General features: G+C 41.6%; 2 protein-coding genes across 2 annotated transcripts; one reads left to right on the top strand and one right to left on the bottom strand.

Moving 5' to 3' along the window:
* Positions 1 to 23833, bottom strand: LOC132889860 (52 kDa repressor of the inhibitor of the protein kinase-like). The gene is made up of 3 exons (XM_060926689.1): positions 23800 to 23833; positions 20333 to 20575; positions 1 to 1697 (listed from the first exon to the last, which is right to left on the bottom strand). The coding sequence occupies exons 1-3, from the start codon at positions 23831 to 23833 to the stop codon at positions 1 to 3; spliced, it is 1974 nt and encodes a 657-aa protein (XP_060782672.1).
* Positions 23802 to 26641, top strand: slitrk2 (SLIT and NTRK-like family, member 2). The gene has a single exon (XM_060926860.1). The coding sequence runs from the start codon at positions 23922 to 23924 to the stop codon at positions 26484 to 26486; it is 2565 nt and encodes an 854-aa protein (XP_060782843.1). The 5' UTR covers positions 23802 to 23921; the 3' UTR covers positions 26487 to 26641.
* The last annotated feature ends 1116 nt before the right edge of the window (positions 26642 to 27757 follow it).

The raw sequence follows: 27757 nt of genomic DNA, 5'->3' as shown, positions 1-27757 counted from the left end.
CTATTTAAAGTTAATTCGTCTTCTACCTGTAGCGTCGAACTGCCTCATAATCTCTTCGCTGTCAGTCTCCATATCAAAATGAATGTTCATGAGCGCAAGCCCAGTGAGCCTTGTATCACTCATGGTATTGTGCAAGTATGTTTTGAGATGTCTTAATGTACTGAAAGAACGCTCGGCAGAGGCTGTGGAGACTGGCATTGTCAGCAAGACTTGAAGAATGCTGTGAATGTTTGGATAAAAATTTTCAGTTGTCTCGAGGACTTGACAAATGTCATGCTTTTTCGGGTTGAGCTCATTTAACTGTTTCCACAGTTCCATCTCGGTGTCTACAGCATTGACGTTGGGCATTAAGTCCTTGTACTCCTCCTTTATGTCATGCCATAAAGTGTCGGACAAGGCAGAGAGTTTGTCTGGCAGCAAATACTGGGCATTGAGGCGCAGGAGTGCAAGGCAGATGCGATCTGTCACTTCTGTAATAAGATGGTCAATAAATGGAAGAAACAAATTTAGTCGCCAGTACTCCTCTGGGGTTGCTGCCGGTGTGTTTGAACGCTTAGTCTGCATTCTGACGATTCGGGGGATCATAGGATTTACATCCAGTTTATCTGCCAAAGCGCAACCCTGCTCCCACAGTCTTGGAAAGGCCGTGTCTCGCTTTTGTTGTAGCAGCGTTACTAACGCTGCTGCATTGGCTGCAGCTGTTGGCAGATGACAATCTGGATTTTGCAAGCTGTTGCTAAGAGGCGTGAGATATTGCAGCAAGTCAAACAACTCCATTGACCTGGACAGGGCGGTCGCCGTAGCGCAGCTTTTAGCATCCCCCTCTACCTGGAGCTTCCCAAGGGTCACAAATATGTGCTCATAGTTTTCAATGACAGTGGAGATGCATGCATCATGCTGGGACCAGCGAGTGTCAGAGAATTTTTGTAGACGTCGGTTTTCAGCGCTTTGGTCACCTAAAAATATTTGTAACCTTTTGGGGGAACCAGATAGAAAAGCCACAATGTCTTGGACTGAATCAAGTATGTTGCGAACAAGTGGGATTCGTGTGGAATGCACTATGGCCAGGTTCAGAGCGTGATTTCTGCAGTGCACGTAAGTGGCAGCAGGATAGAGCTGTCTGACTCGAGCCTGCACACCTCGCACCTTGCCACTGATGTTGCCTGTGCCGTCATAGCCTTGCCCCACCATATTCTTTGGGTCCAGATTTAGTTGTGTTAGTTTGTCCAGCAACACCTTAGTTAAAGCCTCCCCTGTGGTGTCAGCAGTGGAAACAAAACACAAAAAGTCCTCCCTCACTGAGTAGCCCCCTAACTCATGATGGACATAATGAACTAGAATTGAGACCTGTTCTGTATTGCTCACATCTGCTGTTTCATCCAAGATCACAGAAAACCATTCAGCGGACCGGCATTTACGAAGAATAGCATTCTGTATCTGTTTGCCACAGAGTTCAATGATCTCATTCTGGATCTGATGGCCGCAATAATTGGCATTCGCAGGCGCCAGCTGCAGGTACTGTTTTAACGTGGGGTCACCTTTAGCACGGTACTTTAAAAAAGCTTGGAAATTACTCCGCTCGTCTGTATGACCCCTAAGAGCAACATTTTGCTGTCCACACGTACTGACCAAGTCAATGATAGCCTGAATGCCATGCCTGTTGTGTTCTGCTGTCTCTTGATGGGAGCGGTCCAATACTGAACAAATGGAAAGTTTTTTTTCCTGTACATATTTGGACAAGGGCGGCACGGTGGTGTAGTGGTTAGCGCTGTCGCCTCACAGCAAGAAGGTCCTGGGTTCGAGCCCCGGGGCTGGCGAGGGCCTTTCTGTGTGGAGTTTGCATGTTCTCCCCGTGTCCGCGTGGGTTTCCTCCGGGTGCTCCGGTTTCCCCCACAGTCCAAAGACATGCAGGTTAGGTTAACTGGTGACTCTGAATTGACCATAGGTGTGAATGTGAGTGTGAATGGTTGTCTGTGTCTATGTGTCAGCCCTGTGATGACCTGGCGACTTGTCCAGGGTGTACCCCGCCTTTCGCCCGTAGTCAGCTGGGATAGGCTCCAGCTTGCCTGCGACCCTGTAGAAGGATAAAGCGGCTAGAGATAATGAGATGAGATGAGATATTTGGACAAATTCAGAAGCCCGCAACTGGGCATTCTGGTGTGCTTGTGTGCCTATGTGTTTGGCAACGATTTTTTTGGCATTGCTCCAGTCTCGGAGTGGTTTAGTCCTAAGGATTAAATCACCAGACGAGAACAGAATGCATGCAATGCAGAACAGGCTATCCTGACACACACTGTAGCACAACGTGGGGTACATAGACTCGTTGAAAAACTCCTCAGGTATTTTTCTGAGTTTACCGAAAATCAGAGTAGAAGGAGCCACCCACCCTCTGTCTGGTTTGAAGCGGTTCTGTAGGACATTGAGCTTTACAGAGTCCAGTGCACATTTTAAGGCATCTGGTTGAAGTTTACCTATGTCTGATAAATCTGATGTCAGTGATAGCGGGCTGACTCGTGGCTCATTAGTAAAGCTATCTGATGGCTCATTTGTCAGCAAGGTGGAGCAACCATCTACTTCTGATCATAAGGGACATGGGGGAGATGTAGGTGTTCTTATATGAAATTCACTGGATGTATGGTTAGTTTCAAACTCGGAGGTAGATGAAGGCAATTCCCTCAAAGGAACTGAGCTAGCATCCAGCTGCAGCGTACTGCTGCTAGGTTGCGGAGGAGTGGAAGAGGCCGGGGCCATGTTACTAGCTGATACTGGAGAGGACTGGCAAGCAGATGACACCCCTGGATCACTGCTTTTGGACTTTTTCGTAAAAGTCTGAAACAAGCTCGTTTGTTTCAGGGTTCGTTTACTCATTTTTGACTCGCTTCTCAATAAATTCTCGCACAAGCTCTGACTACTGATGATTGTCTGTCTCTGTTTCTCAAAACTGGAGAGAATCTCAGTGGTGCAAGAAAAGTATATCTGCATTGACCAATGAGCTTTCTTGGTCACGCACACCCCGCCCACTCCTGAAGCACATAAATGCGCTGGCACACACACGTCTCTCTCTCTCTCTCTCTCTCTTTCTCAAATTATGTTGCATTGCCAAAGCATTCGGGTAACAATTATAATTTAAAAAAATCTCTCTCTCCCCAAGGTACACCTAGTGCGTACGGCCATATGCCTGGCGGCGCCACTGTGGCCAGTGGTATCTGTACTTTGACTTAAGTAATGAAGTTGGGTACTTTGTCCACCTCTGGTTGTGCTGGTTCACAGATGGCAGCATCACCATTGATAGGCAGGATCTTCCCAAAGTCACCCAGTTCAAATATCTGGGTTCTGTCTTTGTAAGAATGGAGCTACCCTCCAAGATGCCAAAACCCCATGTAAATGCTGCCTGGCTGAGATGGTGAAAGGTAACAGGTGTACTTTGTGACAGCAGGATGCTGAGCAATTTGAAGGCTAAAGTATATAAGACTGTAGTACACCCAGTAGCACTATATGAATGTTGGCCAGTCACTGTAAAACATGAGCAAAGTCTACATGCCATGGAGATGAAAATGCTATGCTGGTCTCAAGGACTCTCTATTAGACCACGTGGAAAATACAGAAGTCCGTAGGAAAATGCAGGTGGTTCAAATCACTGCAAAAATGAGAGAGTGGCGCCTCTGATGGTATGGCCATATCATGCGAAGCTCAGATGGAGCAGTGGCTAAATCTGCAACAGCACTGGACATCCCAGGCAAGCGGCCACGTGGAAGATCCAAAAAGAGATGGGCTGACTCAATACAGGAGGACCTAAAGTCCACAAAAGCAAAACCAGAGGATGTCTTTGATAGGAGTAAGTGGAGACAGCTGAGCTGAGCTGCAGACCCTGCACCCTTGCAGGACTAATGCAAAGAAGAAGAAGAAAGTTGAGTGTTTTTATTTTGTTCTGACATGCCAAATTATTTCCCATAAAAGCATTATTATTGTTATTATTATTATTGGGCAGCACGGTGGTGTAGTGGTTAGCGCTGTCGCCTCACAGCAAGAAGGTCCTGGGTTCGAGCCCCGGGGCCAGCGAGGGCCTTTCTGTGTGGAGTTTGAATGTTCTCCCCGTGTCAGCGTGGGTTTCCTCCGGGCGCTCCGGTTTCCCCCACAGTCCAAAGACATGCAGGTTAGGTTAACTGGTGACTCTAAATTGACCGTAGGTGTGAGTGTGAATGGTTGTCTGTGTCTATGTGTCAGCCCTGTGATGACCTGGCGACTTGTCCAGGGTGTACCCCGCCTTTCGCCCGTAGTCAGCTGGGATAGGCTCCAGCTTGCCTGCGACCCTGTAGAAGGATAAAGCGGCTAGAGATAATGAGATGAGATTATTATTATTATTGTGCATACATTTTGCCCTCATGCTCCCACACAAGTAGATGGATGATAGTACTGGATTTAATGATCTGTTATGCATGACAGCAGATGAATTTGATCTTCTGTTAGACTTCCATTGGCTGTTGCTGAGCTCTGTTCTTCATACTTGTCACAGAGACAAGCCCTGCTGAAGACTGCTAGTCATACACACATCTGACGTGTCAACTGACTCAAAACGGATAGTTAGTGAGTGAGTGAGAGATGTTTCTTCAAGAGTTTCAGTCTTTAAATGATGATGTCATAATATTGACCATTTCCAGCAATCCCTTTTGTAAAATTTTAGCTGAATTGTCTCCTGTGGAGACTCTGAAAACTGTCAACAAAGCACCTAGCACCTTCAGGGAAGCCATAGCCTTAGGGTTAGGGAAGCAGCTTTGGTACCAAAAGGCTGAAGTACCCTTGAGCAAGGCATCTAACCCCCAAAATGCTCCCTGGGCTGCTCTAGGCACATTGTACTTTGCTCTGGATAAGGTTGTCTGCTAAGTACAACCCTGATTCCAAAAAAGTTGGGACAAAGTACAAATTGTAAATAAAAACGGAATGCAATAATTTACAAATCTCAAAATCTGATATTGTATTCAAAATAGAACATAGACAATATGTCAAATGTTGAAAGTGAGACATTTTGAAATTTCATGCCAAATATTGTCTCATTTGAAATTTCATGACAGCAACACATCTCCAAAAAGTTGGGACGGGGCAATAAGAGGCTGGAAAAGTTAAAGGTACAAAAAAGGAACAGCTGGAGGACCAAACTGCAACTCATTAGGTCAATTGGCAATAGGTCATTAACATGACTGGGTATAAAAAGAGCATCTTGGAGTGGCAGCGGCTCTCAGAAGTAAAGATGGGAAGAGGAACACCAATCCCCCTAATTCTGCGCCGACAAATAGTGGAGCAATATCAGAAAGGAGTTCGGCAGTGTAAAATTGCAAAGAGTTTGAACATATCATCATCTACAGTGCATAATATCATCAAAAGATTCAGAGAATCTGGAAGAATCTCTGTGCGTAAGGGTCAAGGCCAGAAAACCATACTGGGTGCCCATGAGCTTCGGGCCCTTAGACGGCACTGCATCACATACAGGCATGCTTCTGTATTGGAAATCACAAAATGGGCTCAAGAATATTTCCAGAGAACATTATCTGTGAACACAATTCACCGTGCCATCCGCCGTTGCCAGCTAAAACTCGATAGTTCAAAGAAGAAGCCATATCTAAACACGATCCAGAAGCGCAGACGTCTTCTCTGGGCCAAGCCTCATTTAAAATGGACTGTGGCAAAGTGGAAAACTGTTCTGTGGTCAGACGAATCAAAATTTGAAGTTCTTTATGGAAATCAGGGACGCCATGTCATTCGGACTAAAGAGGAGAAGGACGACCCAAGTTGTTATCAGCGCTCAGTTCAGAAGCCTGCATCTCTGATGGTATGGGGTTGCATTAGTGCGTGTGGCATGGGCAGCTTACACATCTGGAAAGACACCATCAATGCTGAAAGGTATATCCAGGTTCGAGAGTAACATATGCTCCCATCCAGACGATGTCTCTTTCAGGGAAGACCTTGCATTTTCCAACATGACAATGCCAAACAACATACTGCATCAATTACAGCATCATGGCTGCGTAGAAGAAGGGTCCGGGTACTGAACTGGCCAGCCTGCAGTCCAGATCTTTCACCCATAGAAAACATTTGGTGCATCATAAAATGGAAGATACGACAAAAAAGACCTAAGACAGTTGAGCAACTAGAATCCTACATTAGACAAGAATGGGTTAACATTCCTATCCCTAAACTTGAGCAACTTGTCTCCTCAGTCCCCAGACATTTACAGACTGTTGTAAAGAGAAAAGGGGATGTCTCACAGTGGTAAACATGGCCTTGTCCCAACTTTTTTGAGATGTGTTGTTGTCATGAAATTTAAAATCACCTAATTTTTCTCTTTAAATGATACATTTTCTCAGTTTAAACATTTGATATGTCATCTATGTTCTATTCTGAATAAAATATGGAATTTTAAAACTTCACATCATTGCATTCCATTTTTATTTACAATTTGTACTTTGTCCCAACTTTTTTGGAATCAGGGTTGTACAATTTGTACTTTGTCTCAACTTTTTGGAATCGGGGTTGTACCTGTAATGTAACATCTATAGATTAAAAATCTGTCAGGTGACTTTCATCAATTACCTGACTAATATAAATGCCAGTGCTTTGTTATTGATGTTGTTTAGTAAATAATCAATAGACTCTCTTTCTCCCCTCCCCCTCCTCCCCACTCTGTCTGTCCCTCTGAGTTACATGTCAATCCTGAGATCGAGATGCTGACCTTTTCTGCTCCTCAGACCTGCCTGATCCATCCTGATGTCCTATGTCTGGTTGGAGTCTCATCACATCCCCCCTGTGGAGGACAGCCCCATATGGACAGTTGAAAGTTGCACTTGGAAGATGCTCTGGACACTTACAGTAATGCTTTTATGGCTGAGGACTACAGTTGACTTGCTAACGTTAGGACTGCAGTTGTCATGAACAGTTTTGCACCCAAGTTTCCATCAATGAACAGTTTATAACATCAACAAAACAGACTTTATTTTAAAACTGTTAAAAATGTTATCATGTTGTCTGTTATCACTCAAATGAGGATGGGTTCCCTTTTGAGTCTGGTTCCTCTCAAAGTTTCTTCCTCATGTCGTCTGAGGGTTTTTTTCCTCACCACCGTCGGCACAGGCTTGCTCATTGGAGATAGATTAGGGATAAAATTAGCTCATGTTTAAAGTCATTAAAATTCTGTAAAGCTGCTTTTTCGACAATGTCTATTGTTAAAAGTGCTATAAAAATAAACTTGACAATCTTTCGACTATAAATTTCTTTCTTTCACTTTCTTCATTTGGATCATCAAGTTTTTGGCAGTTGATGTTTAGTAGATAATCTATAGACAATCAACTCATCAATCCTCGTCAGTATTTCAGATTCGGTTCATTTGGACTCTGTTGATACCATTTAAAACACTACATGTTGGTCATATAAGGAATAAAACACATGATAAATAAGGAATCATGGGGTAGACATGACATGAAGTGTACCAACATAAACTTGGGTATTTTCCAAAAACAGCATGTTCCAAAGAGTTATATTATATGGAAATGAGTGTTTTACTGGGAAATACACCACTCATATTTTTCATATGAGCTACATCCGGGACATAGAGAACCAAAACCATGACATTTTTCCCTGTATATCACTCGTGAGGAAATCAATGAATTGTTTTGATAAACTTGGGTACTTTTTGTTTGTGAATGTGTTGATATAATAAAGAGAACATCACATGTTGGCGTGAAGATATGAAGTTTATCTTCTTGTGTTGAAAAACTCACATTTTTCAAACTAAATACATTATGGATGTGAGTGGCATATTTAAATAATATTGGCTGGCTTTGAATGGTATATCATATTCAATTCAGCTAGCATGATACTGAACGAGTAGAAGACGAGTAGCTGAATGGAATATATCTGGTAGACCATGAAAAAAAGCCAGCCATTATTATTATTATTATTATTATTATTATTATGATACATACACACTCTCTTTATATCAGCATCCTCGAAGGCCAACACAAGCTTACCCATGACTTGGTGCTGTTAGTGTGGCAGTCCAGTTACCTTCTAGCAAAGGCGAATGCTAGCGCAGGCCAATGCTAGTGCAGTCAAGCAGAATATTATCGTTATTTTCCCCGTGTAATTTACTTAGTTACTTTTAAAATCTACATTGACAACTACACACAATGGAGCAACCTGACAGCCAAAATTCTCTCAAAATCTTCCACTTTTAATGAAGCAAACTTCACAGCCATGTTTGTTTACAAACTGTCACAGCCATTCACTAGGGCAGAAGTTTTACATCTCCATCTCTTTTCCAGTATTTTGATGTCCGTTGATATGTTTTTCTCTTGCAAATATGCATGAAGAATATCTAATGAAGTTTTGGTAGCCTTTTGGGTGTTCAGTGCGTCTTTCTCTTTCCCAGCGCATGCGCATGTACAACAGAAAACTTTCTTGTTGGATATTTGTGCTCCAACATGTGACATCATGTTTTCTTGACAACATGCAATATCATAACAATTTTGCATGCTAATTATCCATTGGGTTGAGTAAAGTAATACCCGTAGGATAAGCAATATGCTAACAATATTGCATGCTATCGAAACAAATGAAAGAAACTGACTAGAAGGGAATAGAATACATGTTTTTATTCCATCGAAAAAGAGTCCTGTATGTATAATAATTTCTGATATTTCACTCCGATGACGTCACTCCCGGTGTTTTCCCACTGATGAGATGTGCGTTGTCAAATGGCGAACCGATTCAAAATTAAAATTCTTTTGAATAAATTGCCTTTTTTGTGGATGTTTCCATATAATATGAATAACATTACATGGTAGCACAATGATATGAAGTTTATCTTCTCGTGTTGAAAATGTTTTCACTCATTAGCTTCACTCACTCGTGGTTATGTTCAACACTCAAAGATAAACTTCATATGCATGTCTTTGAATTGTGGGGGAAACCAGAGCACCTGGAGGAAACCCACGCAGACATGGTTATGCTGCCCATAATAATAATAATAATCTCATCTCATCTCATTATCTCTAGCCGCTTTATCCTTCTACAGGGTCGCAGGCAAGCTGGAGCCTATCCCAGCTGACTACGGGCGAAAGGCGGGGTACACCCTGGACAAGTCGCCAGGTCATCACAGGGCTGACACATAGACACAGACAACCATTCACACCTACGGTCAATTTAGAGTCACCAGTTAACCTAACCTGCATGTCTTTGGACTGTGGGGGAAACCGGAGCACCCGGAGGAAACCCACGCGGACACGGGGAGAACATGCAAACTCCACACAGAAAGGCCCTCGCCGGCCCCGGGGCTCGAACCCAGGACCTTCTTGCTGTGAGGCGACAGCGCTAACCACTACACCACCGTGCCGCCCCAATAATAATAATAATAATAATAATAATAATATTGTTGCTGCCCCATTTTATTACCCCTTAAAAAACAATACTCAACAGTGAATTTAGCCTCCCATTGACACTGCTCTTGTGCTGTTGCTCAGTAAAATTTCCAATATATTGTACAAGTTTATAGCCTCATCCTCTGTACTAAATCATTGACTATTTGTGCTCCTTCTCCTTAGAATTGCATTCACTTGTATATGGATGTTTTATTCATGTTATACAGCCAAATTCTCAGAGCAAGCTTCTGTGAAATGTTCTAAAGCTCACTAGTCTTTATTGGTAGCTTTATAGGGCATGTAACAATAAAATATTGTAAAAGGGCCCCAAGCCAATAACTCATTTTATATCCAGAGTCCTTTGTAATTTAGGTGGGCATTATTACAGTTTAGGAAGTTCTTGAATTACTGTGATATCTAATATATCGAAACGTGATCCATGCTTTAATACTATAATACTGCTAACTGGAAGTTTTTTTTTTTTTTCCATGACATGAGCAAGAAGAAAAAGCAAGCTGTTTATTAGAATGCTCTATTGGATTCACTGAGGAAGACCACATTGGAAAAAAGGCCACTTCTAGATCTGCCTACACTCTTAAATAAATAAATAAATAAATAAATAAATGTAGGTTTTGGTCCCCCACCCAACCTAAACACTGAGTTGAGGCTATTTGACCATGTTAGGGTTGTTTTAACTCATTCTGCAATGTTTTCTGTCACCCATCTGCTGGGTTAGTGGTTGAAGACAGTTCCTATCCCCTTCTCCATCAGATTTAACCATCGTCTACCCATAATCTGCATTGGTTTTCAACATACCTTGGTAAGCACGCCGACTTTGGACTAAAAGAAAGGTTTGTATCTACTTTCAAGCTTATTTATTTGTTTGTTTGTTTGTTTGTTTGTTTGTTTGTTTGTTTAAATTCAAATTCAACCCAGAGACCCTTCCCAAAGATCATGATTGCTGATTGATAGCTATTACTGCAGCTTGCTAGCCAATTGTATTGATAGCTCACATTAGCTAATGTTCATTAACACTGTCAGTATGCTAACGTTTATGTTTGATATCATTTATCCTTGAACAGAGCTAAGTAACTTAAAACTTGTTAAATGCTGTAATAGTCAGGTCAAGTCAAGCAATGTCAAGTTTATTTTTATAGCTATTTTAACAACAGACCTTGTCGCAAAGCAGCTTTACAGAAAATTAAAGGCTTTAAACATGAGCTACGGTAATTTTATCCCTAATCTATCCCTGAGGAGCAAGCCTGTGGCAATGGTGGTGAGGAAAATCTTCCTCAGACAACATGAGGAAGAATCTTCAAGAGGAAACAGACTCAAAAGGGAACCCATCCTCATTTGGGTGACAACAGACAACATGATTATAAATAACTTGCTTCTATAACTGCATCCTTTATAGTCATAAAGTATAACTGTGTAACCAGGAAATGTGTCATTTAAAATGTAGTTATTATATTTTATGGACAACTTAAAAATATATATTAAATTAAAATAATTGTGTCTGTGTTTAATATTTTCTGGTAATAGTGTATTATCCTGATGTAAAGCCTATTTTTAAGTGTCATGTTATTCCAGATCAGTCTATTTAGTGTTTGATTCACAGGTCAGATATTATACCCTAAAATGCTTGGAATAGTGGAATTCCCATGTTTGTTGTTCATGTCTGTTTTACTGATGGTTGAAACAATTAAAAAGATAAAAATAAAATAAAAATAATATAATGTGACGCTAAAAATAATAGAATGTGACTTATAATCTTACCCAACCGCTGAGTGATGCTACCCATCTGTTGGGTCAAAACAATGTAGTCACTGGGTCATACTACAGTTAATAGCACTATTTTTTTCAACAAACGGTCTTTTTACCTCAGAACATGACCACCTGCATGAGGGTAAACCACCGTTTCAAAGACTGAGGTCTGTAATATTACACTGCGCTTGTACAAACTCGCCTGCTAGATAGGCAGCAAAAATGAAATGATAACTGATTTCCAGTAAGCTGTCATCTTTCACTTAGATAATCCCAAGGTTGTCATCTACTGAACACATACTTGCCAACTCTACCAATTCACATGGTAATCGACTGCTTTTGTCAGGTGAATACAACCTACCACTTTTAATTAAAAAAAAACTACTGCATGACAAAATAATCAGTGAACACTGTTGGATTTGCTCTTCTGATGTCACATCAGCTGTTTTTGGCACAGGGGATACAAGTATATAGCATCAAATAGTTAGATTAAGTGAAGCCGAGAGACAATGGAATGGTGCGATGTTCTAGATGATGTTGAATATAAATTGTATCTCTTGATCGTGCCACTCCCCTGGTTCTCATTACAGTTCTAGAGAATTGGCAAGGAGGTCATGTCATACAGTGGTGCTTGAAAGTTTGTGAACCCTTTACAACCTCGATTCCAAAAAAGTTGGGACAAAGTACAAATTGTAAATAAAAACGGAATGCAATAATTTACAAATCTCAAAAACTGATATTGTATTCACAATAGAACATAGACAACATATCAAATGTTGAAAGTGAGACATTTTGAAATTTCATGCCAAATATTGGCTCATTTGAAATTTCATGACAGCAACACATCTCAAAAAAGTTGGGACAGGGGCAATAAGAGGCTGGAAAAGTTAAAGGTACAAAAAAGGAACAGCTGGAGGACCAAATTGCAACTCATTAGGTCAATTGGCAAGAGGTCATTAACATGACTGGGTATAAAAAGAGCATCTTGGAGTGGCAGCGGCTCTCAGAAGTAAAGATGGGAAGAGGATCACCAATCCCCGTAATTCTGCACCGACAAATAGTGGAGCAATATCAGAAAGGAGTTCAACAGTGTAAAATTGCCAAGAGTTTGAACATATCATCATCTACAGTGCATAATATCATCAAAAGATTCAGAGAAACTGGAAAAATCTCTGTGCGTGAGGGTCAAGGCCGGAAAACCATACTGGGTGCCTGTGATCTTTGGGCCCTTAGACGGCACTGCATCACATACAGGCATGCTTCTGTATTGGAAATCACAAAATGGGCTCAGGAATATTTCCAGAGAACATTATCTGTGAACACAATTCACCGTGCCATCCGCCGTTGCCAGCTAAAACTCTGTAGTTCAAAGAAGAAGCCGTATCTAAACACAATCCAGAAGCGCAGACATCTCTGGGCCAAGGCTCATTTAAAATGGACTGTGGCAAAGTGGAAAAATGTTCTGTGGTCAGACGAATCAAAATTTGAAGTTCTTTATGGAAATCAGGGACGCCGTGTCATTTGGACTAAAGAGGAGAAGGACAACCCAAGTTGTTATCAGAGCTCAGTTCAGAAGCCTGCATCTCTGATGGTATGGGGTTGCATTAGTGCATGTGGCATGGGCAGCTTACACATCTGGAAAGACACCATCAATGCTGAAAGGTATATCCAGGTTCTAGAGCAACATATGCTCCCATCCAGACGATGTCTCTTTCAGGGAAGACCTTGCATTTTCCAACATGACAATGCCAAACCACATACTGCATCAATTACAACATCATGGCTGCGTAGAAGAAGGGTCCGGGTACTGAACTGGCCAGCCTGCATTCCAGATCTTTCACCCATAGAAAACATTTGGCGCATCATAAAACAGAAGATACGACAAAAAAGACCTAAGACAGTTGAGCAACTAGAATCCTACATTAGACAAGAATGGGTTAACATTCCTATCCCTAAACTTGAGCAACTTGTCTCCTCAGTCCACAGACGTTTACAGACTGTTGTAAAGAGAAAAGGGGATGTCTCACAGTGGTAAACATGGCCTTGTCCCAACTTTTTTGAGATGTGTTGTTGTCATGAAATTTAAAATCACCTAATTTTTCTCTTTAAATGATACATTTTCTCAGTTTAAACATTTGATATGTCATCTGTGTTCTATTCTGAATAAAATATGGAATTTTGAAACTTCCACATCATTGCATTCCATTTTTATTTACAATTTGTACTTTGTCCCAACTTTTTTGGAATTGGGGTTATAGAATTTTCTATATTTCTGCATAAATATGACCTAAAACATCATCAGATTTTCACACAAGACCTAAAAGTAGATAAAGGAAACACAGTTAAACAAATGAAACAAAAATATTATCCTTGGTCATTTATTTATTGACAAAAATGATCCAATATTACATATCTGTGAGTGGCAAAAGTATGTGAACCTTTGCTTTCAGTACCTGGTGTGACCCCCTTGTGCAGCAGTAACTGCAACTAAACATTTGCAGTAACTGTTGATCAGTCCTGCATACTGGCTTGGAGGAATTTTAGCCCATTCCTCCGTACAGAATAGCTTCAACTCTGGGATGTTGGTGGGTTTCCTCATATGAACTGCTCGCTTCAGGTCCTTCCACAACATTTCGATTGGATTAAGGTCAGGACTTTGACTTGGCCATTCCAAAACATTAACTTTATTCTTCTTTAACCATTCTTTGGTAGAACGACTTGTGTGCTTTGGGTCGTTGTCTTGCTGCATGACCCACCTTCTCTTGAGATTCAGTTCATGGACAGATGTCCTGATATTTTCCTTTAGAATTCGCTGGTATAATTCAGAATTCATTGTTCCATCAATGATAGCAAGTCATCCTGGCCCAGATGCAGCAAAACAGGTCCAAACCATGATACTACCAACACCATGTTTCATAGATGGGATAAGGTTCTTATGCTGGAATGCAGTGTTTTCCTTTCTTCAAACATAACACTTCTCATTTAAAGCAAAAAGTTCTATTTTGGTCTCATCCATCCACAAAACCTTTTTCCAATAGCCTTCTGGCTTGTCCACATGCCCTTTAACAAGCTGCAGACAAGCAGCAATGTTCATTTGGAGAGCAGTGGCTTTCTCCCTGCAACCCTGCCACGCACACCATTGTTGTTCAGTGTTCTCCTGATGGTGGGCTCATGGACATTAACATATAGTCAATTTGAGAGAGGCCTTCAGTTGCTTAGAAGTTACCCTGGGGTCCTTTGTGACCTCACTGACTATTACACGCCTTGCTCTTGAAGTGATCTTTGTTGGTCGACCACTCCTAGGGAGAGTAACAATGGTCTTGAATTTCCTCCATTTGTACACAATCTGTCTGACTGTGGATTGGTGGAGTCCAAACTCTTTAGAGATGGTTTTGTAACCTTTTCCAGCCTGATGAGCATCAACAACGCTTTTTCTGAGGTCCTCAGAAATGTCCTTTGTTCGTGCCATGATACACTTCCACAAACGTGTTGTGAAGATCATACTTTGATAGAGCCCTGTTCTTTAAATCAAACAGGGTGCCCACTCATACCTGATTGTCATCCCATTGATTGAAAACACCTGACTCTAATTTCACCTTCAAATTAACTGCTAATCCTAGAGGTTCACATACTTTTGCCACTCACTGATATGTAATATTGGATCATTTTCCTCAATAAATAAAAGACAGAGTATAATATTTTTGTCTCATTTGTTTAACTGGGTTCTCTTTATCTACTTTTAGGACTTGTGTGAAAATCTGATGATGTTTTAGGTCATATTTATGCAGAAATATAGAAAATTCTAAAGGGTTCACAAACTTTCAATCACCACTGTATATTGCAAACAAATCGCACCAGTATTTGTAAAAACCACACACACTCTGGTCATCATCATATCTTATCGCGCCACCACTGTATCCCCACTAGGGCAGTTTCGTAAGCTTCCAAAAGGTTTTGGTCGGAGCAGCTTGGGCCCAGTGGGCATCCTCGGAGTACGTGACCCATGGTTTGGACAGGTTCTCCACAGGGGCATGCAGCGCTTGTGGTGAGTCCCCACTTCAGAAGGTTGTCTCTTGTTTTGACAACCTTGTCTCTCGCACTATTTAATGTGACCCAGTCTTTCCTGCAGAGGGAAGTTCCATTGGGAAGATCATCACTGGGTTTGGGGACAGCCTTGTTATGGTGGGATTGGTTATTTGCCATCCATTCCCTGAGTCTGCACTCAGATGACCTCATGTTGTCTAAACCAGTTACTGTTGCAAAGCTCTTCCGCAGTCAGAGTCTTCTTGTTACTCTGTGATAATTATAAAGTGGGTGTCTATTGTCAGTCATTTGCTTGTCTCTATGATGAACACACTCTGGTAATCGCAAACAATGAAAACTCCAAAGGAAAAAAAAAAGTTTTTTATGAAAAGAAGTTCAAGGCAGCTCGGTCATCAGGTCATCCAGCACCAAAGCATCAAGGTGAGATGAGAACCAGCATTATGTGAAGTATGTTGTTCTGATTTCCAGATCAATTTTCTTCAAATTTGGCCCTCAGAATGCAGGAGATTTGACCATTTTACACGATCTTTTTTTCCAAATTTTTCTCAGGGAACATGCCCACTAGCTAGTTCCAGAAAAGAGGCAGCTAAAATTAGCCTAGCACCTAATACAGCAAACTCAGGTGCTTATATGGAGGACCACAGGTGTCATGGAAATAGTAATAAAGCATTTCATTAATTAATAACTAATTGTGCTATAAAATGAGGAATTATAAGGAAATAATTAAATAAGCACACTATTAACACATTAATAAATAGTTCAAATTAAATTGTGATTTACCAAAAAACAAACAAACAAACAAACAAACAAACAAACAACACCCAATAAGCACACAGTTCCAGTTACTTTTTCTTTTCCAATTAGCTATTTGTTATTTCTATTTTTTATTTATCTTCTCCTTTTAGCCTGTCCACCGAGACTTTCTGTGATATTTTGGTTCTTGTGCTGGTAAACAAGGTAACACAATGAAAATTAGTCATGTATTAATTTTGCACGGATGTAACAAGCTTTCTGATTTTATTGCACAGTTAGTTATTAATTAATTAAATGCCTTATTATTATTATTTCCATGACACATGTGGTCCTGCGTACACTTGAAAGCAAGTGTGGAAAATTGTTGTTGTTGTTGTTGTGGTTACTTTGATTAAAAAAAAAAAAAACTCCTGTTAAATGAATAGAGTAAGGCTACTCATCTTTTGTTGTAGGATTACCAAGTGCCAACTAAATGGCAAGTGTTAAATGGTTACATATAATAATAATAATAATAATAATAATAATAATGGTGGCACGGTGGTGTAGTGGTTAGCACTGTCGTCTCATGGCAAGAAGGTTCTGTGTTCGAGCCCAGTGGCCGATGGGGGCCTTTCTGTGTGGAATTTGCATGTTCTCCCCATGTCTGTGTGGGTTTCCTCTGTGTGCTCCGGTTTCCCCCACAGTCCAAAGACATGTAGGTTAGGCTAATTGATGTCTCTAAATTGACCGTAGATGTGAATGTGTGAATGGTTGTTTGTCTCTGTGTCAGCCCTGTGATGATCTGGCGACTTGTCCAAGGTGTACCCCGCCTCTCACCCATCGTCAGCTGGGATAGGCTCCAGCTTGCCTGTGACCCTGTAGAACAGGATAAGTGGCTACAGATAATGGATAGATGGATGGATGTTTTAACTTTGGATCCATCCGTATTCTTTATTGTGCTTGTCCTTGTCTTGCAGGTTGGAACGAATGTCGTGAAATACCTCAAACAGGCACAGGTTTGTTGGCTGTACCCATAGGAGGACGTATGACTGACCGAGGAGAGGAACATTTCTGCTCACAGGCCTTTGTTATCTTCATGGGACAAACAGTGGAACAGAAATCCTTGCTAGGGGCAGTGGATGTATATTTTCAAGCATAACTTTCCTTAAACCTTGTGGTTCCTCCTGGGAGTTCTTCCAGGAAGTCATGTACAGTACAGGCTGGGAAACAAAACACATACACTAGGAGATAGCTTTCACTGAGACATGAAGATGTCAAAGACTAATTTTGAATTAACTTCTAGCTGAGCTGCCATAGGCTCTTTCATGGTGACCACACACACACACACAAACACACAGTCTTTTTGAGACTATTAGACTTGTTATTAATTTAATTAAAAATTATTGAAATCTATGTTTGGGTCTAATCAGCAACCAGATAATACAGTGGTTTCTGTCTGCTTATATTATTTTATAATGAAATGATCCAAGACTTATGATTTGAATGCCTTATAATTATTTTGTTTTTATCTGCTCTTGGAATTTGTCTTTATTTTAGAATCTAAACTCTTGGTTGTAATGAAAGAATGTTCTAAAATCTTGTTATAAAATAAATAAATATTATATATTTATTATATATTATATATAAAAATAAATATGGTATGCATGTTTTAAAGTTATTTCCCTCTTTCAATGGTGTGAATGTGGACTGATTGATACCATGTTTCACTGTGATGAACTGAAAAATAAATGCATAAATGAATTTAATAATAATAATCATAATAATCATAACATTACATTGCATAACATTTAGCAGATGATCTCATCCAGAGCAACACACAATAAGTGCAAAAGTCAGGTACACAAGTGTTGAACTTCTAGAGAAGAAAGTTCTAGTACCAACTGAACAAGTGACAGTAATACTTAGTATAATATTCTGTTGATGTATTAATCCTCAAACAGCCAAGGAAACTAACCAACCATACAAAGTACAACTAAATAGAGAACTCAAACAGCTAATCCCAGGCTAGACAGTACACAGCCTGGGTTGGTCTAGACTGAAACACAGTTACACAGTGGGCAGGGAAAAAGGGGAGTCTTCAGTCTGCGCTTGAAGGTGGTCAGGGTGTTGGCAGTTCTGACCTCAATGGGAAGGTAATTCTACCAATGGGGAGCCAGGACAGACAGCAGTCTTGAGCAGGCTGGGCAGGAGCGGAGAGGAGGAGGGGCCAGGCGACCAGTAGTAGCAGAGCATAGGGATCTGGGTGGCATGTGGGGGTAGATCAGACTCTAGAGGTATACTGGCCATAACCCCTTGACAGCTTGGTAAGCTAGCACCAATGTCTTAAGTTTGTGTGTGTGAGCTGTGACAGGTAGCCAGTGCAGGTCAGCAAGCAGAGAGGTGACAGACATGCTGATGCCCTATGTCTGGTTGGAGTCTCATCACATTGCTCCTGTGGAGGACGGCCCCATATGTACATTTGAAAGTCGCACTTGGAAGATGCTCTGGACACTTACAGTAATGCTTTTATGGCTGAGGACTACAGTTGACATGCTAACTGTAGGACTGCAGTTGTAATGAACAGTTTTGCATTCAAGTTTCCATCAATGAAGAGTTATAACATCAACGAAACTGAATTCATGTTAAAACTGTTAATGTTATAATCACGTTGTCTGTTATCACCCAAATTATGATGGGTTCCCTTTTGAGTCTGGTTCCTCTCGAGGTTTCTTCCTCATGTCGTCTGAGGGAGTTTTTCCTCACCACCGTCGCCACAGGCTTGCTCACTGGGGATAGATTAGGGATAAAATTAGCTCATGTCTAAAGTCATTTCAATTCTATAAAGCTGCTTTGCGACAATGTCTATTGTTAAAAATGCTATAAAAATAAACTTGACTTGACTTGAAGCTGGGCGGCATGGTGGTGTAGTGGTTAGCGCTGTCGCCTCACAGCAAGAAGGTCTGGGTTCGAGCCCTGTGGCCGGTGAGGGCCTTTCTGTGCAGAGTTTGCATGTTCTCCCCGTGTCCGCGTGGGTTTCCTCCGGGTGCTCCGGTTTCCCCCACAGTCCAAAGACATGCAGGTTAGGTTAACTGGTGACTCTAAATTGATCGTAGGTGTGAATGTGAGTGTGAATGGTTGTCTGTGTCTATGTGTCAGCCCTGTGATGACCTGGCGACTTGTCCAGGGTGTACCCCGCCTTTCGCCCGTAGTCAGCTGGGATAGGCTCCAGCTTGCCTGCGACCCTGTAGAACAGGATAAAGCGGCTAGAGATAATGAGATGAGATGAGATGAGATGAGATGACTTGAAGCTTGACAAGGGAAGAACGAGGGAGGTTGTAGACAAGATGAGCTGCAGCACTCTGGATAAGCTGAAGGGGTCTGATGGCAGAAGCTGGAAGACCAGCAAGGAGAGAGTTGCAGGAGTCCAAGCAGGAGAGGATCATTGCTTGGACCAGGAGCTGAGTAAAGTGTTAAGAAAAGGGCAAATCTTTTGGATGTTGTCGAGGAGGAATATACACATCTGGGTCACTGCAGCAGTGTTCACTGAGGAAGAGAGTTTGTCATCAAACACAACCCCTTGGTTCTTTGCACTGGGTGAAGGTGACCCAGAGATGTCCCCCAGGGAGATTATGATGTTCAAGGAATGTAGATTACCTCTGTCTTGCCTGGATTGAGCTTCAAGTGATGGTTTGTCCAGAGAGAAAAGAAGAATAGATGCTGATGGAATGACTGTTTATAGCTGCTATGATATGACAAGTGCAACTAATTACATCTGTGGTAATTAATTAAGCATCAATATAATGTAATCCAGTATTCAGTATGCAGTCATTCTTTAATTAACCCAAAAAAGTTCATTGGCAAATTTGCTGAGGTATAAAATGAATAAAAGACTATCTATCTATCTATCTATCTATCTATCTATCTATCTATCTATCTATCTATCTATCTATCTATCTATCTATTAATAAATATATTGGTGGTAACATTAACTCTGCTTCACAGTAACTCTGCATCACACCACCACATTGTTTTACAGCATGCCTTGTTGTGTTGTGTTGCCCGACTCTCACACACATACACATTCAACTGAGATAGGATTGCCCCAGAATTATCAAGAAAATGGTTTACTTCGTATATTTCCTGCATTATATGAGATCTGGGCATGGAAATCATATCAAATCTGCTTTCCTGTACCCTTAACAATGATAACACTCTTCTGAACTGAGCCACATCATCTGGAGAAAAAAGGACATATCATCTGGGAGGAAAAAAGGACACAAAAGTGACAGAGCTCTCTGAAGTCCAGGGTAGATGTACTGTATGACTCCAGGCTCTTGAATTGATGGGTCACAGTTGTGCATTCATCATTTGCCCTCTGTGCTCACTATAGAGAAGCCATCGGGATCGACTGATGTTCAGGTCAGCACTTCTGAAGGGCCGGATGGAGCGATCCATCAGGCCACGGCTCCTCCATTCTCGACGAGTTATGACCATGCGGCACATTGTTTCAGTCCGAGAGGGAATCAGTATCCATTGAGGGCTGTAGCATAGCTTGGTGATATGTTCATAAAAGGAGCAAATGGCTTGTCTCACTTTCTGACCCTGTGTAGGAGTTATTGGTTCGAAAGCTGGCAAGAGAAAGAGAAAAACAACTTCGACTCAGCATCTGGGGATTGCTATGAAATTGGATGCAGGTTAATTGAAAACAAGTGCATAGTGGTGATATAGGTAGAGAAACTTTAAATCGCCTTTCATCCTTGTGTTTCCATTACAGGTTTTTATGAGGTGCATTGAATTGTATAGCATTTTTTTATTTATTTTTTTATTTTTAATGGAGCAACAGTGCTTGCTGATAAATCATGCATGCTTCAAAACAGTAATAATAATTGTAACAATATTTAACTAAATGCTACTTTATGAAGTATTTTGTAAATAAAAAAATAAGCTTGTTTTTCTGATGTTCCATAATATTAAATGTAACTATCAATGAATCAACACACAAGTAATAATAATAATAATAATAATAATAATAATAATACACTTACAGGAAAATATTTAACTTCAGGATGGTATCTAGTTGCATTACACACCCCATCATTGATTATTTAACGACAAACAGCACACCCTGACCTGACATGTTTTTTTTTTCCTTTGCTCCTTAATATATTATTCTCGTTATACTGTACACAGTGTGGGTGTCAAAATCATTTACTTTCCAACTGGAATGCAGTTAATAATTTTCTTTTGATTGTAGATAAATCAAACATTCAGCACAAGGTTGTGTGTCCATAAAATGCTTAAGTATTTCGAAAACAGGTTTATAACAACAATTTTCAATGCTCATCACTGCATTAGTGATTCTCTGTTCATATTAACCCTGTTTCCATTAACCAGGAAATATGTGAACTGAGAAAAAAAAACTCAAATAAATAAAACCTCAAGAAAGTTTTTACCCTTGGACGAGGTGGGCTTTTAAATTTATTATTATTATTATTATTATTATTCAGATGATTCGATAAAGCAATATTTTGCAAAACTGACATGAAAACACTTTTTTTGCATTTAAGTCACATGACATGGCATGAACTTCAAATGGAAACACAATCTCATCTCATCTCATTATCTCTAGCTGCTTTATCCTTCTACAGGGTCGCAGGCAAGCTGGAGCCTATCCCAGCTGACTATGGGCGAAAGGCGGGGTACACCCTGGACAAGTCGCCAGGTCATCACAGGGCTGACACATAGACACAGACAACCATTCACACTCACGGTCAATTTAGAGTCACCAGTTAACCTAACCTGCATGTCTTTGGACTGTGGGGGAAACCGGAGCACCCGGAGGAAACCCACGCGGACACGGGGAGAACATGCAAACTCCGCACAGAAAGGCCCTCGCCGGCCATGGGGCTCGAACCCAGGACCTTCTTGCTGTGAGGCGACAGCGCTAACCACTACACCACCGTGCCGCCAGAAACACGATCTTTCTAAAAAAAAAAGAAAAAGAAAAAAGTTTGCTCTGTAAAAGCTCCTGTATGAGAAACTGTCGTGAGACAAGACAACCCAGCCTTAATTGCATAACATCACTCAGTAGAAACACAGACAAATGAATAAACACAGATAACAGATATCATAAATTGTCAGTTGTGCTTTGTTGAAAATTTTCAAACATTGCTTCTATTTTGTGAAGAACTGCAATGGAAACCCAGCTGTTGTCTGATTATAATAATAAAATACATCTGTTAGAACCATAAATAAATGAACAAACAACCCACAAGCAAAGCTGTATAACTGATACTCCATCTTTTTCTTCCCCCTTGTCCAGCACTGTTGCTGGGTCAGGGCCCATGTGGACCCTAATGATCCACATGTCATGTTAATCAGAGTATAGTTTACACCTTCCTGCCACAACCCTCCCATTTCTCATCTTGGGAAACAACCATTCATGCCTATGGGCAATTTTGAGGAGCCAATTAGCTTAACTGCATATCTTTGGACTGTTGGAGGAAACCCACACAAACACAGGGAGAACATGCAAACTCTACACAGAAAGGCCCCCATCAGCTGCCGGGCTCGAACCCAGAACCTTCTTGCTGTGAGGTGACAGTGCTAACCACGGCCCCAGCATACTGCCTGCTAATGATGCCCCATAATGAGTAGTAAAGTAGCAATTCACCATCATCTGATGCCCTGATTCCTTGTGGAATCAAGGTTTAGGAATGACACCACTGGCTGTGTTTTATCCCTGTTGTGAGTAATGAGTAATTTACTGTCAGTTCATAATTGTGCTGACTTTTTTCCCCCTTCTCAAAATAGCAGAGTGCTGCTCTAATTTAACAAAACTGCAGAAGAGCTTCGGCTGCTTAGGAGAGAAGGAGCAGGACATGGAGCTTTGCTGAATGTTTGAGAAGCTGAATGTTTGAGCTGCTCTATCTTTGTTTGAGATGCTCATTCCACCTCCTAGTGGCGCAATGCGCACAGAGCAGTTTATGGACAAAGCCCAAATTCTTTTAAACCCGTTAATCCACCAAACGAATGAATGAACGAAACACATAATCCTGAACCTACACATGGTTCGGTTTGTGAACACAGAGAAATAATATTCAGTAATTTTAACATTATTTTAGATGACCAGTGCTGAAAATGACCAGTATACTACTCTAATAATTATTAATCGCTATACATTTAGTTTACAGCACTAGAGGCTTTGGTGTGTGTGTGTGTGTGTGTGTGTGTGTGTATGCGCGCGCCCGTGCGTGCGCGCCCGGTGACGTCTAAAATTCCAGTGCTTCGATGTGGGAGGACGCAGAGACGAAAATTCAACCACACACACACACACACACACACACACTCTCTGCTATTCTCAGTAGGAGTGAAGGAGCAGAAGCAGACACTGTTCCAACCTCTCATCACTCCGGACCTTTACATTATTCCATGATATGTTCTTCCCCATCCCTGTTTCTCTTTCTCTCAAAGGCTCAAAGGCAAGTTCATCCTCATCTTGTGCACTGTGGCAGGCGCAAAGTTAGTTTTCTTTGATTTGTGTTTGACTTGGAACAGAATGCAGCTCCGTCCGATCCGATGGAGGTAGAAGCCGAGTGAGTGCGCAATCGGCGGGGCTCGGTGAGCACGGCAATGCCTCGGATATTCTGGAGATCACACTACAAGGAATGGTCAAGTCCCAAATCTGGAATTGCATAGTTGTGGACGGTAGAAATTATGATTCTTTGTTGGGATTTTTTTTTTTTTTTTGAAGTGATCACTGAGCACAGCCGTGCGCGGTGATGGATGCGCCGCCTTTTGGGATTTGAGCAGGGCGGATGGAGAGCCGTGCGCCCAAGCGCACCCCTCTCACCGTCTGACTGCTTCACATCATCTTTATCCGGCATGTCTGCATGCTTTCACCCGGATCTCCACTTTTAGTTTCTGGTTAATGCCAGGAATTCTGGGGTTAATTCTCAAAATCAGGGGGGGAAAATGTTGAACAACGTCTTGCTGCTGAGCGTTTTGACAGTCACCGGCTTCTCCTCGCGGACGGAGAGCCGCAAAACTTCGAAGGACATTTGTAAGAGCCGCTGTCCATGTGAGGAGAAGGAGAACGCGTTAAACATCAACTGCGAGAACAAAGGATTTACGAGTGTGAGTTCGTTTCATCCGCCGCAGAATAAAATCAGCCAGCTTTTCCTCAACGGGAACTTTCTCACGAGACTCAACCCCAACGAGTTCGTCAATTACGGTAATGTCACATCTCTCCATTTGGGCAATAACGGGCTGCAGGAGATTAAAACCGGGGCGTTCAGTGGCCTCAAAAACCTCAAACGCCTCCATTTGAACAATAACAATCTGGAGATTATCAAAGAAGACACCTTTTTTGGCTTAGAAAGTTTAGAGTATTTGCAGGCTGACTACAATTACATAAGTGCCATCGAGGCAGGTGCATTCAATAAGCTGAACAAGCTCAAAGTTCTCATACTCAACGATAACCTTTTGCTCTCTCTGCCGAACAATATATTCCGCTTCGTGATGCTGACGCATTTGGATTTGAGAGGAAACCGGCTGAAGACGTTACCGTTTGCTGGTGTCTTGGAGCACATAGGTGGCATTATGGAGATACAGCTCGAGGAGAACCCCTGGAACTGTACGTGTGACCTTGTGCCACTCAAGGCCTGGTTGGATACCATTGCCGTGTTTGTAGGCGATGTGGTATGTGAGACACCATTTCGTTTGCATGGCAAAGATGTTACACAGCTCATAAAGCAGGACCTTTGCCCTAGGCGTACTGCGGGTGACTCCACTCCGCGTGCCATGCAGCCACCACCTCCTGATCCCCAGCATCGCATCCCAGTACCTACATCACGCACACATTTTGGGCCAACTAGGGCACCTAAGGCATCCCGCCCTCCCAGGATGAGGAGCCGCCCTACTCCACGTGTTACTTCTGGTAGGGACAAGCATGTATTTGGCCCAATTATGGTTTATCAGACAAGGTCTCCTGTACCTATGACATGTCCGAGTGTCTGTGTGTGCACATCCCAAAGCCCGGACAGTGGACTGAACGTTAACTGCCAAGAGAGGAAGCTTCACAACATCTCTGATTTGCAACCCAAACCGTCATATCCAAAGAAGCTCCATTTAACTGGAAACCATTTGCAGATCATATACAGGGCTGATCTGACAGAATATAGTACCCTGGAACTTCTCCACCTGGGGAACAACAGAATCGCTATTATTCAAGATGGGGCCTTTGAGAATCTGACCAATTTGCGCAGGCTTTACCTCAATGGCAACTATATTGAAAGTTTATCGCAAGCCTTGTTCTCTGGGCTACAGAGCTTGCAGTACCTCTATCTGGAGTACAACATTATCAAGGACATTTTGCCAAACACGTTCAACTCATTGCACAACCTGCAGCTTCTCTTCCTTAACAACAACCTGCTGAGGTCCCTCCCTGACAATGTGTTTGGGGGCACGATGCTAACAAGGCTCAATCTCAGGAACAATCACTTCTCACATCTGCCAGTGAGCGGGGTGCTTGACCAGCTCTCGGCATTTGTCCAGATTGATCTCCAGGAGAATCCATGGGAGTGCACATGTGGTATTGTGCCACTCAAGAACTGGATGGAGCTCTCCAGCACCAGCGTAGTCGTCAATGAGATCACATGTGACTCTCCCTCGAAGCATGCAGGTCGCCTCCTGCGGTCACTACGCAATGATGCGATCTGCTCCGAGAATGACGAGACTCCAGCACCAGCCACCAAGGCACCAACCATTATCAGCATAAGCACTGAAGTCACTCCTTCCTCTATCATGACCACGACAGAAGAAACACAGCCTGAAACACACCCGGAAGTACCGTTGTCTGTACTCATTTTGGGCCTGCTTGTTGTGTTCATTCTCTCGGTGTGTTTTGGGGCTGGGATCTTTGTCTTTGTGCTCAAGCGGCGCAAGGCAGTGGAGAGTGTCCCAACTACTGCAGCTGCCAACAGCCTAGACCTGAGCTCTTTCCAAGCGCATTATGGCCATTATGACACAGAGCAAAGCACAGGTAAAAGAGAGGGCCATGTCTACAATTACATCCCTGCTGCTGTTGGCCAGATGTGTCCAAACCCCATTTATGTGCAGAAGGAAAATGAGCATGTAGCCTACTATCGCAACTTGAAAGACCTGAGTTTTGGAGCATCCGAGCCCAAAAGGGAAGAGTTTGGCCGTAGTCCCACCTACACAATAAGCACTTTGGAACGTGTGGATGAGAATCCCCAGCATGGCAGCTGTGAACCTGAACTGCTCTACCAGAATGTAGCAGAGAGGGTAAGAGAGCTGCCCATCACTGCTCCCTTTGGCTACAGCTTTTGCACTCTGCCCAAAAGGCCATTAGCACCACCATACGAGGCTGCAGGGCGGCCCAACCGGGAACGCCTGAACAAAACTGTCTTGTATGGAACGCCAAGAAAGCAAGCTGAACAGCTGCTCCCTGCGAAGCTGAAAACAGAACCGGACTACCTTGAGGTTCTGGAGAAACACACTGCAATGAGTCAGCTGTAAAAGCTATCCCACACACTCTTTTATGATCTCTTTATCATAAAAAAAAAGAAATATAATAATAATAATATCAAAATGTGTCATCTACATTTTCAACCATACAAGACTCCAACAGCGGACAATGCAACCTAAAGCCTTTTCATCTTCATCTTTCCGAAGCTGTACAAATTAGTAAGGAAAAAAAGTATCTACAATTTAAAGATGATATATTATTTTCTTTAAGATTTAAATTATTTCCTCTACTTGAAACATAAAGACTGTAGCAGTTTTGGCAAGAATATGTATAATAATAATGCTTAATGCTATTTTATATGAAGTATATATATATATAAATATATATATATTTTTTCTTTTTTTCTCAGAGGAAGACAGTGTTCTTTTCAGAAGCAGGTTATTGAATCATGCAGTGACATTGCTGTGTTGGTATTGCGGCGGGAAGCCGGATATACAATAACTGTTCACATCCACTTCAGTCCTTTTATTCCAGAAGTGCCTTTGCACTTAAAGAATTTTATCTTTGCTTTGTGTGAATTGGATTTTTTATAAGTGCTGTATTTTAAAAAAGAACTCTGTAAAATAGAAATATTTGTCCATTGCATTAAACGGAAAAAAGGAAAATATACTCAACTGGTAGAAATTTTGGAATTTGGTATGTTTAGTTTTTAATATACATTGCGTGGATTGGACAGTGGGCTTATGTATGGCATAATTGCTGTGTGTGTGTGTGTGTGTGTGTGTGTGTGTGTGTGTGTGTGTGTGTCTTCCTGAAATTACTTTTGCTAGGGAAATATATGTGATCCAGATGAGCGTAGACCTTTTTTTTCTTAAAATTAATTAATTAATTCATTAATTTATTTATTTTCAGTCCTTGTCCTGGGGACGTCTTATGCTATGTTTTGGGGGGTTTTTTTGTTTGTTTTTTTTAGCTGTAAAATTTCTGCTTTTAAAATGATATGCTTGTCAGTGAGCAGTTAAATTACGTCAGGTGGATAAGAGCTGAAAAGAACAATGGAATGTGGATGTAAAAGAAAATATTCACCCAGCACATTTCATGAATTATCAGCAGGCATGTACGTTCTCTAGAGTTTCAAAAATACTGACGCTCCTGCGTCTGTTATGCAGCAGAATGTTGGAGAATGCAGCTAAATGCAGCATGATCAGGTATATAAATGAAACAAAAATACATTCGGGTTTGTTTTGTTTAGCAAGAGAGGAGCATTGCATGCCCCTTTACAGAGGTGAAATTTAAATGTTTTGAAATATTTGCTGCTGTC

The sequence above is a fragment of the Neoarius graeffei genome, chromosome 8, assembly GCF_027579695.1.
Source record: "Neoarius graeffei isolate fNeoGra1 chromosome 8, fNeoGra1.pri, whole genome shotgun sequence".
Taxonomy (NCBI): Eukaryota; Metazoa; Chordata; class Actinopteri; order Siluriformes; family Ariidae; genus Neoarius; species Neoarius graeffei.
Note: the sequence above shows the minus strand (reverse complement) of the source record. Positions and strands in the feature narration are given on the sequence as shown.